The sequence below is a fragment of the Poecilia reticulata genome, chromosome 9, assembly GCF_904066995.2.
Source record: "Poecilia reticulata chromosome 9, P_reticulata-male-v2, whole genome shotgun sequence".
In the NCBI taxonomy this organism is placed as follows: domain Eukaryota; kingdom Metazoa; phylum Chordata; class Actinopteri; order Cyprinodontiformes; family Poeciliidae; genus Poecilia; species Poecilia reticulata.
This window is the reverse complement of record NC_088838.1, coordinates 11,539,441-11,553,840: the sequence shown is the minus strand read 5'-3', so window position 1 is coordinate 11,553,840 and position 14,400 is coordinate 11,539,441. Positions and strand designations below refer to the sequence as shown.

The 14,400-nt window shown below is 40.2% G+C and overlaps 1 protein-coding gene across 1 annotated transcript; it reads left to right on the top strand.

Moving 5' to 3' along the window:
* The first annotated feature begins 977 nt into the window (after positions 1-977).
* npc1l1 (NPC1-like 1) lies at positions 978-13,815 on the top strand. The gene is given in 20 exon segments (XM_008419154.2): positions 978-1,495; positions 1,593-2,504; positions 2,586-2,879; positions 2,963-3,186; positions 3,274-3,374; positions 3,486-3,658; positions 3,976-4,104; positions 6,466-6,648; positions 6,749-6,863; positions 6,967-7,232; positions 9,210-9,299; positions 9,396-9,586; positions 10,563-10,690; positions 10,786-10,915; positions 11,001-11,056; positions 11,204-11,354; positions 11,470-11,701; positions 12,207-12,320; positions 12,402-12,564; positions 12,664-13,815. Coding segments are annotated over 20 exon segments (4,239 nt in total). The 5' UTR covers positions 978-1,132; the 3' UTR covers positions 12,888-13,815.
* The last annotated feature ends 585 nt before the right edge of the window (positions 13,816-14,400 follow it).

The following is a 14,400-nucleotide window of genomic DNA, read 5'->3' as shown; positions in this document are numbered from 1 at the left end:
TGTAATTTTCTCCAAATACAAAGTTGTTATTTGAAAAAAATACATCAGTGGTATTGATCTTTAGGGGTGATCTGATGTTACAATATGTTTTTTTACCTGCAAGAGTCGTCTACAGTAGAAGCATGCTTTTTTGTCTGTCGGCATTATTGGATTTAACAAAAATAATTTCTTGCATTTGCAGCTGATGGCCAGTAGTTGATAGCGTATTTTATGCATTAGTGTCCACTTCAGTGTTCTATGTGCATTTATAACATAAACATCCACAAGAAAATGGCTTTTAGATAGCTGTCCACTGTAGTGACCACTCTGCATGAAAGGGTTAATTTTGTAAATTGTTCAAGTCAAAATAAGAAAACAATGACCCCAAACATGTTATAAACTCTTGGCCTGTGTTATAATAAGGCAATAGTGCAAGACTCTTTTTAAGTTTTGGATCTACAAGTTTTTACAAATCAATTTTTAACAAAAAATTTGGCTATTTTGTTTGTTTCAATAAAATATTGTATGCTTAGTTTGTGGTCCAGCTTATAAAAATAAAAAAATACACACAACATTTATTTATATATTTTACTTTACACAAAAAAACTAATTGTCAAGGCACCCAAGTGCTTTTCACATGACAAAATACACTGCTCAAAAAAATAACGGGAACACTTAAACAACACAATATAACTCCAAGTAAATCAAACTTCTGTGAAATCAAACTGTCCACTTAGGAAGCAACACTGGTTGACAACGGGGACCCTCGTCGGGTCAACCAGTGTTGCTTCCTAAGTGGACAGTTTGATTTCACAGAAGTTTGATTTACTTGGAGTTATATTGTGTTGTTTAAGTGTTCCCTTTATTTTTTTGAGCAGTATATATTTATTGTACTTGTCTTTTTTTTTTTAGATCAGTTCAAAATCATTCATGTTCTCCATATAGCAGAAAAAACAAAGAGAGAATTTATTGAAGATATTTTTATAACTTTCTTCACACTTTACATATACGACCATAGTTCTGCTTATAGAGAAAAGACAAAAATATAAGCTCAAGAAAATCTCCCCAATTGAGGAGCACAGAGGAAAGTATTTTGTTGTGAGAGTGGTTTGATGCAGGGGGGACTGGTGCACTTCACAAAATTGATGACATAATGGGGGAAAAACATGGATGGATGGATGGATGGATGGATGGATGGATGGATGGATGGATGGATGGATGGATGGATGGATGGATGGATGGATGGATGGATGGATGGATGGATGGATGGATGGATGGATGGATGGATGGATGGATGGATGGATGGATGGATGGATGGATGGATGGACTAAAAGCATCCCTGTCTTCTCCTCAGGCGTCCTCAGAGGTCCAACACAGAGCGGGTTACTGTGCTTTTTATGAAGAATGCGGTCGTAACCCAACGGTGGGAGAAAGCCTCATCCCTCCTATTGTCCCTTGTCTCAATTACAGCCGAGCTCGACAAGTTACAGGCGACCACTACAGGAGGCTCAAGCAGGTTGGTTCACCACCTGGGTAAAGCAAGCGTAGGCACATTGGTACTTTTTTTTGTCATTTCTTTTAATGGAAGGATTGAAATACCTTTCGTACTGCAGGTATGCCCCATGTTGGACTTTGGAGAAAGCAACACATATGCCTGCTGCTCCTTACAACAGATCGCATCTTTGGAAACAAGTTTGACCTTGTCCAAAGCCGTGCTGATCCGCTGCCCCTCCTGTGCTGATAACTTTGCCCACCTGTACTGTGCCACCACCTGCAGCCCCAACCAGACGCTTACGGTTAATGTCACAAAGGTCATGAACGTCACGCACCTGGGTAGGCCGAGGGATGCCGTGGTGGCCTACCAAGCGTACATCAGCAGCACTTTTGCTGAAGGTGCCTTCCAGTCTTGCAAGAACGTCAGGATTCCAGCCACAGGAGGCTTTGCCATCGCCACCATGTGCGGCAGGTATGGATCCAAACTGTGCACAGCCCAGCGTTGGTACGATTTCCAGGGGGATACCAGCAACGGCCTCGCCCCTCTAGACATCGACTTTCGGCTGTTAAAGCAGAATGACACCACAGGAGTACCAGAGGGGATGATTCCTTACAATGGCCGAGCTTTAGGGTGCAACGAGAACACAACAACAGGCGGGATGGCCTGCTCCTGCCAGGACTGCCTCGATTCGTGCCCGCGTGTGCCACCCCCACCTCCGCTCCCTGAACCCTTCAGAATCCAGGGAATGAATGGATTTCTTGTGATTTCCATTATCTTGCTCTGTCTCCTGATATGTGCCTTTGTGGTGTACCTCGTCGTGTCTTACTACGTGAAATCTAAAAATGGAAAAGATCAGAATAAAATGGGAAGAAAAGGGAAAATCAAAGACGAGAACAGCAATGAAGTGGGTCAGCCCATCATCAACCCATCAGACGTGACGTGTGCAGATAAAACCAGCATGGCAGCTCAAGCTTTCATGAGCCGACAGTTTCAGCGTTGGGGAACCCTGATGGCTTCTTATCCCTTCACAGTAAGTAGGTCTAAAACAATCGGAACCATCTAAACACAGACAAAGATCAGCCAGGTGATTACCTTTCCATCTTCATTCAAGGTTCTCTTGGTGGCGGTCATCATCGTGGTTGTTTTCTCCGTCGGCCTAAAGTCCATCAAGCTCACCACTGATCCAGTCGAGCTGTGGTCCGCTCCCAACAGCAGGGCCCGGCAGGAGAAGGACTTCCATGACAAACACTTCACTCCTTTCTTCAGGACTAACCAGCTGATCCTGACAGCACCAGGAAGAAAAGGCCACCTTTATGACTCACTGCTGTTCGGGAAGCAGAACTTCAGCGGGCTTATTTCCAAAAATCTCATACTTGAGCTGCTTGATCTACAAAGGAGAATACAGGTAACAAGTCAGGGGCAAAAGCAATGACAGAAGTGGTTTGAAATCTGCTGCATGTTACTTAACTTACCTTTGAATTGCTGTAGGATATTGAGTTCTGGTCAGAGGATTTGAACCGCACAGCAACCCTGAAGGATGTGTGTTACGCGCCTCTAAACCCATCCAACCCCTCGCTGACTGACTGCGCGGTAAACAGCTTGCCACAGTACTTCCAGAACAGCCTGGATAACATTAACGCTAAAGTAAATATGACTGAACTGGGAGTGACCCAAGAGGTCGACTGGAGAGACCATCTAATCTACTGCCTCAAGTATGTATAGATGTAAGGAAGAGTGGCTTAAATGTTCGGCACAAATCTCAAATGTCACACTCTTTCCTTCTTCTGCCTCTTCTCAAGCTCTCCGCTGTCCTTCAAAGACATCACCGATTTAGGACTGAGCTGCATGGCAGACTATGGAGCACCAGTATTCCCATTTCTAGCAGTGGGAGGTTACAAAGGTCAGTGCCCTAATGCTTTGCACAGAATAAGTTTTCATAGCACAAGAAAAAGCTTTTCGGCTAACTTGAACATCACGTGTCTTGTTTTTTGTTGTTGTTGTTTTTTCCCAGATGACGAGTATACCAATTCTGAAGCCTTCATCTTGACTTTCTCCCTCAACAATTACCTTCGCGACAACCCCAAGTTCAAAGTAGCCCTGCAGTGGGAGACAGAGTTTCTCAAAATTGTCCAGGACTACCAAAGAAACCCAAAGTCCAACTTCACCTTCGCATACATGGCTGAGGTAGAGTCAGCTGAGGGATCTCTACCAATCTACTTTTCACGTTTTCAAACAGTCTTTTTGTTAAATCAGCATTAGAGATAATGTCAGCGCTGTCCCTGATTATGTATCATCGACAGGCCACTGATCTTTTACCTACTGGCTATAATCACATCCTACCTATAAAAAGAGGTTGTTATCACCGGTTTTTGCTGATAAAGAAATATTGCAGCAGCTTTCTTTTGCAAGGGCATTGAGTTGTCTCGTCTATCTACTCTTTCTCAGACTCTGATCAGTGTCAATTCTTCACGCCCTGTTGGTCTCTGTCTCTCTACCTGCAGAGGTCCCTGGAGGATGAAATTAATAGGACAACAGCAGAAGATATTCCCATTTTTATGATCAGCTACGCTGTGATCTTTGTCTATATCGCAGTGGCACTGGGGGAGTACTCTTCATGCAAACGCTTACTGGTAAGCATATGGGGAGTAAAATTTCACTTCAGAACAGTGGAGTAAATTTTTTTTAGCAGACCTGTCAATAGTAATAAATTAGACAAGTGAAAATGTTTCTACAACTACTATATTTCACATATGACGCTGTGCAAAAATAATTGTCCCTACTGATCCTCATTTTTGTCAAATTACAACAACAGAGGACAATGTATTTTATAGGAGGTTTATCTCTTAGAGCAACTTAACTAAGTTCATAGCTGTGAAGAGGAAAACAGTACAAAAATATTTGACTGATAAAAATCTAAAAAAAAACATGCAGCTTGTGTTTGTACTCAATCCGTTTCACTCGGACACCCCTCAGATAAAGCCATTGGTCTTCAGAAGTCACCTTATTGGTCAGTTCTGTAGATATTCATAGACCTCAGAAACCTATGCAATAACAGGAGTTCATAAATGTAGTAGTTGAGAGGGTAACTTAGTTATATTTATGAATCAAAAATCATCAGTCTTATTAAATAAGATGTATATGATCTTTTGTTGGTCTAATCTATCAAAAATACTATCTGAAAGTTCTTACTTTACACTTCTATCAGCAATACTATAGGGCAAAAGAAATAATGACAAGTAGCTCTTCTGTAGATGCACAAAGGCAAAACAACTAAGCTTACTTTGTGCGTTGATATGTATTTACTATTGCCATAACGCTCTTCTTCTGACTCAGCACATCCTAAGAAAGTCCTGAGTCACATTGGAGGATGTGACTTTTAAATGTGACATCTGAAGGATCATGCCAAGTTCAATAAGTCTACCATGCATACTATTTAGATTTTTTTTTTAAAATCTATCTATCTATCTATCTATCTATCTATCTATCTATCTATCTATCTATCTATCTATCTATCTATCTATCTATCTATCTATCTATCTATCTATCTATCTATCTATCTATCTATCTATCTATCTATCTATCTATCTATCTATCTATCTATCTATCTATCTATCTATCTATCTATCTATCTATCTATCTATCTATCTATCTATATATATATATATATATCAGCGAGAGATATACATATCCAAATATAGATATCTATTGCTGTTGTTGGATGGATGGATGGATGGATGGATGGATGGATGGATGGATGGATGGATAGATAGATAGATAGATAGATAGATAGATAGATAGATAGATAGATAGATAGATAGATAGATAGATAGATAGATAGATAGATAGATAGATAGATAGATAGATAGATAGATAGACAGACAGACAGACAGACAGACAGACAGACAGACAGACAGACAGACAGACAGACAGACAGACAGACAGACAGATTTATTTATTTATTTATTTATTTATTTATTTATTTCCTGGTGGAAAATGAGACATATATCTCTCAAAATAGTTAAAAACAATTCTAAAAGAAGAATTGGTTTTGAAAAAACTTATGCATCTGCTTTTATTTCCTTATTTTTTTAAAAAATAGCATGTCCAAAATAATTTTTGCTCTTCTCAAAAATCAGTGAAATAAGAAATAGTCATTGATTCCATAGCAATAACACCCTTTTTCCTTCTTATAATATCAAAGCAACTTTACGCATATTCCCACCAGTATTGGTGAAAAAATTTGTGGTTGGATTTGGTTGGCCTTGTCGTCACCCTAATTCAAGTCAGGATCCTAAAATATTAATATTACCTCCAGTCAGAAGAAACATACACCTGCTGTGGGTGGGAATATATTTGCTTTAAGCATAAATGTCAAAAAGGTTTAAGTCTGATTGCCAGTAAGCTTTAAAGACAGACCACAATGCATTCACTTAAAAACCAAGCTCTAAAGCATGATGATATAAACTTTAAGAAACATTTATCGTAACATTGTCATAAACAGCATTTTCACTGGGTTTAACAATTGCAGGATCCTTACATGTAGCATATAGAATAAAAAAACCCACATATTCAAATAGTAATGAATTTTGTAAGGCTTTAACTCTTGCTTTAGATTGCTATAAAATAATTAGTAAATATTAGCATTTTGGAACTTCTGCAGAAATGTGATATAATGCATGTGCATGTGTAAATACTAAACAAATAACAGTTCCCATAGCTTCCTCTGTTGTTGTTTTTTAGCACACTAGACAGAAAGGTCATTGCTGTTGTTAAGCTGTAGCTTAATTACTTTGATCGTTTTGTTAAAGCAAAAATAAAATTAGACAGGATCTCATTTTATTTATCGTGTACAGCGATAAGCGGCTGCTGCTCCTATCAGCCGCATGGTGCTTATCTAAGCTCTAGAACACGTACTGTCGGCTTACTCATCATAAAAGTTTTACAGTATTGAAACAGTAACACAGGAATGCAACGCAATGTTTGTGTTGCAGGTGGACTCCAAGTTTTTGGTGGGCTTGGGGGGGATCCTGGTGGTGGGCTGTTCGGTTCTGGCCTCCATGGGTTTCTACTCGTGGATCGGGATCCCGTCCTCCCTGGTCATCCTTCAGGTCGTTCCCTTCCTGGTGCTCGCTGTTGGAGCTGACAACATCTTTATCTTTGTTCTGGAGTATCAGGCGAGTGCCGGGAATCTGTAGTTGCATTTCTGCCAACTGCAGTTTAAATATTCATATTCATATGAATATTCATGTCCATTTTACCATCCCGTCCGTTCAGAGGGACGCAAGGAGACTTGGAGAGACGCGGGAGGAGCAAATAGGCCGAGTGCTCGGACAGGTTGCTCCCAGCATGCTCCTGTGCAGTGTCTCGGAGTCTGTCTGCTTCTTTTTAGGTAGTTTCTTCTTCTTCTTTTTTTATCTATGCAATACCAGAAGAAAAAAAATGAAGGAAGAACTTTGTTTATCTCTAATCATGTTTGTGTTTTGCCTCACCAGGGGCCTTGTCCACCATGCCAGCGGTGAAGTCCTTTGCTCTGTATGCTGCTCTGGCCGTGCTCATGGACTTTGTCCTCCAGATGACGGCCTTCGTGGCGCTGTTGTCTCTGGATGCTCGGCGCCAGGACAACAACCGCTGTGAGCTGCTCTGCTGTGTGACCGTGTCGACCCGCCGTCCCAACAAACCAAATGAGGGCTTTCTGCTGCCTTTCATGAGGAAATACTACGCTCCCGTCCTGCTGCACCGCTTCACCAGGATCATAGTGGTAAAGCTCCTGAAACATTTGTAACACACCAGGAAAGAAGAAGAAGCCCGTTTTAAATTGCTCACAGGCAGGGGCTCTGCCAGGAATCTTGAGCCCCATGACAAAAAATTTTCTAGAATTGTCATCACTTTCCCTCCTTTTTGGATGATAAATAACTTTACAAAAACATGTGTTATGTTGCAAAGTAGGGCTGCGACTAACAATTATTTCATAAATTGGTTATTCTATTGATTATTCTGATGATTAATTAATTTGATGAAAAAAATGGTTTTTCTGTTAACCATGTAAGCTGATTTTGAAAATATTAGAAATACATTTAAAAAAAATCTTCTTTAAATAAGAAATAATCACTGTTTTGCCTAAAATGCAATAAAATAGCATCCCTTCAGCGTACATCAGTGCAAAAAAAATACTTCTAACATCAACATGAGAAAAGTTCAGATCTTTCTGCTTGACTTGACATCATCATAGTGAAGGGCTGATCTGTTGACTAGTTTTGAATTAATTGATTGATAATTGGGTAGAACTTTTTTCCTTTTTTTTTTTTTTTTTTTTACAGAAATCCAACCCAATGGAGCTAAAATTATGGTTATCCAAGAGTTTTGGGCAGAACATATTTACAGACAAAGGAGTTTGTGTTTTTTTAATCTTAAGTGTAATATGTTTTCGTACAGTTTTGACTTAATTACTGCTCTGAATATTTTGTTCTTACAGCAAATGAGCCTTTTTTTGAAACTGTGTGCTCCAGTTAATGATTAATCAATTGCTAAATTAGTTGGCTATTATTTAAAAAAATCTATTCATCATGATTTATCCGGTAAATCCTTTCAGCCCTATTACAACGCACACATACCAACTGAATAAGTGAGGGATTTTGTGTGATAAACCAACTCAAAGCCGTGTGTAATTGTGATTTGGATGGAAAGTGATTCATGAATAAGCTTTGATCTGTTTCTGTGGCAGTACCTGCTGCATGCTGTTGTCCTGCTGGACGGTGAACCTCCGTCTCTTGCTCTGAATTTACCTCCCTCTGTTCTCACCAACTTTGACCAACTTTCCTGCTGCAGCTGAAACGTCATCTTGACGCCACCATGTTTCACTTACAAAGCATTCTGCATATAATCCAAGAGGATGACTCTAGTTTTATCAGATCAAAGCAAATTCTTCCACATATTAGCCTTTTTTTTGCCATATGTGGCTGGTGGCAAACAGTAAACAGGACTTCAGTCAGAAGTAACTGCAGTGCAGTCTGTCACTCTTTGGGCCTTCATTAACTTTGGAATCAACCAAGTTTTAAATACAGATATTACAAATGCAAGTTTTTGCAGTTTTTAAAAAAAAATTTTATTTTATGAAATAATTACATTAAAATTCCACTAAAGGATGACGCTAAAAGTAAGATTGGTCAGATCTATGTTTTCTTGTCATTAGCGTTGAAACTATTGCCTGTAAACAAACAGCAATATCCCGTGGAATACAATGTGTTCACACTGCAAAAATACAAAATGTTACCAAGTATTGTTGGTCTAGTTTCTACTGCAAATATCTTAGTGCACAAGAAGAAAGACAAGTAATGTCTGAGCAAGATAGAGGAGCTTGTTTTAAGTCAATAATTCCTTAATATTTATTTTTTTTAAATAGTATTAGTTCCACTGGAAGATTATTTCACTCATAACAGGACATTTTCACCATGTTATAAGTGAAACAATCTGCCAATGGAACTACCGGTAGTACTTTTCAGCCTGCTTACTAATTAAATGACTTGTTTGACTGGATAACAAGTAATTGATTAAATCGGTCTAAAAACAAAGGGACACTTATCACTTCTAAAACATTTTGAAAAGCACATATCATATTGTTGGTTTTGTGTTTGATTACTGGATAGAAGTCCAAAAAAATACTTAAAAGTTTGTTGTTCCAATGTGACGACCGGGATACATGTAAGTTCATTCTCCTCGACTGTGTGCTCCTCCTCAGATGCTGGTTTTCATCTTCATGCTGTGCGCGTCGATATTCCTCATGCTGAACGTGAAAGTGGGTCTGGACCAGGAGCTGGCGATGCCAAAGGTCAGTTGGAGCCGCTTCGTCCACGACCACCTGGAAACACAAAAAGCCTGACCTCTTTCCTTGTGACCTCACGTGGATTGATCTGCTCTGCTGTAGGGATCCTACATGCTGGACTATTTCCAATACCTCTATAAATACTTTGAAGTTGGAGTGCCGGTTTATTTTGTAACAAAGAAGGGATACAACTTCAACACGGTCGAGGGAATGGACGGCGTCTGCTCCAGCGTGGGCTGCGATCAGTTCTCCATGACTCAGAAGATCCGATACGCCACAGACTACCCCGAGCGGTGAGTCAGCATTAATCTTAATTTGTTCCAATCTGACTATCAGACCATAAAGTTAACCTTCGTATCTATTATTTTGTTTTGGTCGCATCAGTTACACTTTCTGCATTATCATATCGTTTTCCTGGGAAGTCACTGATTGGCTGGATTTTGTACCTGTGACTTTTAACTTACAACCCCGTCGTGGTAGTTAATGATGAACTCAGCTGGGTAAATACCACTGAGCTAAGATGAGACAATAAATATCTCAAACTTGTACTCTTCCTCAAAAAAAAAAAAAAAAGACAATCCAGGAAAAATTGTATTTTATAAGAGCTACTTAAGTACAAGAAAGAAGAAAAAAAACACAGATACTGTAGCTTCTTGTATTAGTTCAATAAAATTAAAATCACTTGCTGTTGTTTTCTAGTGAACAAACCTAACTGTGAGGCACTAATCTGTTCCTGGAACTATTTCTCACTAGTAAAGAGGACAAATGAGACATTAAATTCATCAGAAGGTTTGTGTTTCTCTACTACAGCCTCATGAGTTTCGCCCGACCTGTTTACTTTTATAAGTCAAAAAATATGGGGAGGTACACTAATAAAAAAATCCCCATGTCACCTTTAAAATATATACCAGTAAACAACCAATGATAATAAAAATAATAGGCATGCCGCTTTAAAAAAATAGCTTAATTTCTTGTACCTATTCCCTCCTTCATTACACACAGAGTTGAATGGTACATTCTCTTCTCTTTCACATTTTTTGACTTGTATATGGAAAAGTAAAGAAATTACATTATTATTATTTTTATTTATTTATTTTACCCACTGAATAAATTCAGTTATTTATTTGAAGTGATAATACCTTACCTTGACCAGGGGTGCCGGTAAGCGTGGAGATCATCTCCGTCAGTCGGCACGGCTATTTTTCGAAACTTGACTGTTTTATTTAGTCTTTTTGAGTTCGACCTTTCACCTCTGTCCGTTCACCGCAGATCCTACATAGCTATTCCCGCCAACTCATGGGTGGATGACTTCATAGACTGGTTGAACCCTGGGTCCAAATGCTGTCGCCTCTACACCTCCGGTCCAAACGCCGGAAACTTCTGTCCTGCAAACATAAGTGAGACTTTGTTCTCCGCAAACAGCAACTTGACACACTTTCTTAGCCGATAGTTTATTGTAAACGACTCATTTGCTCCTTTGTGCCCAAACAAGCTGGTTTTTCCTGTCTGAAGAAATGCTTAGTGAGTCCTTCGGACGGTGTCGTCAGACCCACCATGGAAGAGTTCAATCGCTTCCTCCCTGATTTTCTGGGCAACAGACCTGACCTGCAGTGCTCCAAAGGGTGAGTAATGGAGCCACATGTGTAGAGAAGCTGATTACATTACAAAACCAGCTGCCTCACACCTTCACATCTTCTCTCCTAACAGTGGTCTGGGAGCCTACGACACGGCAGTGGTGAGAGACCAATACGGAGAAATAATCGGTGTGTTTTTTTTTCTTGTACTTTGAGGCACAAACGTTTGAGAGCAAAACCAGATGTCAATCGTCTCCTACCTATACCTGTGAGGGGTGACGTCAGTAACGTTTCTGATTCTCCTGTCGCCCCCCCCTCTCCTTCCCCTCCCCCCAGCCACCCGGTTCATGGCGTATCACACTACACTGACCAACTCTCAGGAGTTCACAGCTGCTTTGTTAAAAGCCAGAGAGCTGGCCGAAAAGATCACCTCGGACATGAGGAAAATACCAGGCACCTCGCCGGACTTTGAAGTATTTCCTTACACGTGGGTGTTTGGATCAACTTCTGTCTTCTTAAAACACAATGTCCAACTTCATCAAATGAACCTTTCGTTTCTGATTTGCACCATTTTTTTTTTTCGTTCTCCCCTCTTCTTCCAGGATAACCTACGTGTTTTATGAGCAGTATCTGACCATTGTGAAGGAAGGGCTCTTCAACATCTGTCTCTGTCTGCTGCCAACCTTCGTGGTGTGCTGCCTGCTGCTGGGTTTGGATCTGCGCTCCGGCCTGCTAAATCTCATCACCATCATCATGATCGTCGTGGACACCGTCGGGGTGATGACGTTGTGGAGCATAGATTACAACGCGGTGGCCCTGATCAACCTGGTTACGGTAGGGCAACGTCTCTTAGCGCTGCCAATCGTGCTGATGTGCGCGCTGCTCAACTTGTCATTGGTGCAATAGCAAGAAAACAAGCAATACCAGCAGGACAGAGAAAACATGTGCATACATAACTGAGAGCAAAATAATTTGTACTACTTTTCTGTTTGAAAAGGAGGAGGAAGTGAACGCTTATTTAATCCTATGCCTTATCTCAGTTGTTTATAAAACGCTTATAAAATGTAGATTCAATCCCTTATTTGATTCTACTAAAGCCTGTATTCAGTGAACATTAATGTGTTTCATCAGTAGCTTATTTTAACTGGGTTTATCCGCACCGTACTTACATCAGACGTGTTTGGGATTCATCTAAAATATGACAACTTTGTCCAAAAGGAGACAAATTTGCTTGTCTATGAAATATCCAGTCATGGATGAACTCTGTACTTAAGTATTTGATCCATGTAGTGATTTTTTTTCTTAAATTCATGAACCTTATAATCTGTGCTGTTTGCAGGCAGTGGGCATCTCTGTGGAGTTTGTGTCCCACATGACGAGATCCTTTGCGCTCAGCACTAAGATGACGCACGTTGAGAGAGCCAAAGAGGCCACAGCCACCATGGGTAGCGCGGTAAGTAAACCAGATGTTAGTTTTATGTGACACGGTAACATGCCGCCTGAGGTTTAACATTCCTCCTTTGCTACCCTGAAGGTGTTCGCCGGTGTTGCAATGACAAACCTGCCAGGCATCCTCGTTTTGGCGTTTGCCAAAGCGCAGCTGATCCAGATTTTCTTCTTCCGCTTGAACCTGGTCATCACTCTGCTGGGGATGGCCCACGGACTCGTGTTCCTGCCCGTGCTGCTCAGCTACTTCGGTATGAACATTTAACGTTGCGTCGCCGGCTCGCTCTCATTTGGGGGGGGGGAACATGTGGCAGCGGTGGAGCTGAGTTTTCCCGTCCCTTGTTTTTCAGGTCCCGGCGTAAACAAAGCAGTGCTGCTGCAACAGCAGCAGGAGGACAAAAAAGAGGAGGAGAAGAATAATAAATTGAGAGCAATATATGAGAACATCTCCTATTTGGAGGACGAAGCGACACAGGAGACTGACTCGTCCTCCAAAAAAGCATAAGTCGACTCCCAGGAACCCTCACAAACAGACGAGGAAGAGGAGAAAGAGGTGAGAATAGACAGTTTCTGAAAATCAGCTGCACAAACACGCTCCCCGCCAAGCAAACTCCTGTGACAAAACAAGGAGCGAGGACGGACACCGAGGACACAAAACGCCTATGGAGTCACACCTGCAGCTTCATATGGAAATCATTAACAAAACTTTGTACCTCAGTCAGACAATGGACTTCTGGGAAGGATGATGACAACGTAAAGTTGTGCAATATTTGTAGAAATAATGCAAAAGCAGGCTACTGCAACACGATGCCTCGAATTTACAGTTTTTTCAGATTTTTGTTTGTTTGTTTCACACTGAATGTGGTTGACAACCCGCCTTCCTCCTGTGGAGTGCTGCAGAGAGCCTGCCTCTCACTGAAAGCGTCTGAATTTAGATGAAGTGAATAGATAGATGAACGGATGGGAGAAGTTTTCTGCATAATTTAAATAGGATTGCTGCATGGTTTATAGCTTTAACAGAGAACACTCCAGTCTTTTATGTTGTACTTTTGCTTTCATTATGTATCATGCATGAAAAAATATGCAATCATCAAAAAAAATTTTATTAAATAGAGTAATGTCCTTTCTTTTTTTTTTAAGAAAGTGAATAGGGTTTTCTTATACGAAAGGTAATTAAGTGTTACTGATATAATGCAAAAAAAATAGTTGTGTTCTAACATGTTTTTAATTTATTTTTTTTCTCTTTTTTATGTACTCACTGCGATTTTATGCCTCCACAGCACTCGCAAGACTATGAAATACTCTTCATCACGCTTGAAACAAATGACCAGTTTGTGTATTTGTAATGGCGCTGAGACTTCACGTTTTCCCACTGGAATACAGTAAAAGACTATATCCTATAAACCTGTATATTCTTGTAAAGATGTTAAAAATGTTTATAAATAGAATAAAAACAGACAACTCCTGTTGTTCTACCGCAAATATTAAATAAGTGAACAACGTGAACGACTTTGTTTTTTCGTTCCTGCTTCACTTCTGCGTGTTCTGCGGGAATTGTGTCGTTCCGGACCAGAAATGGGGCAAGAAACGTTTCTAAACGATGTTATCAGAAACCAGAGGAGAATCATCCCGTTGGCATTTAAGCAAATAACCGCACCACCTTGTATTATTGGGATTTTGAATGTTGGTCAAAATGTGACCAGGTGTCATTCTGATGTTTGCTGCTTCTCAAACGCCGGCTTTCTTTTAACAGGGACTTTTCTTACTGAGACTCATGATGCTGTTTGATCCTGCTGTTCTTTAACAAAAACCTCAAGAGAGATTCATTGATTGAATTGATGCCCATGCCACAGGTGGACACCGTCTGCTAATTTGATGAATCCCTGGATTTTATTTAGTGGCATCAGAGCAAATGAGGATTGAAGACAAATTCATACCACATTTTTTTTTCTGCATTTATAAACTATAATTTCTCTCCAACTTCACAATTAAGCTCTATTTCACATCTGTAGCAGTGACTACTGAGGGTTTTGTGATGCGAATTAACAACATGGCCACTTACTTCCGTCTCGATCCAGGTTTTTTTT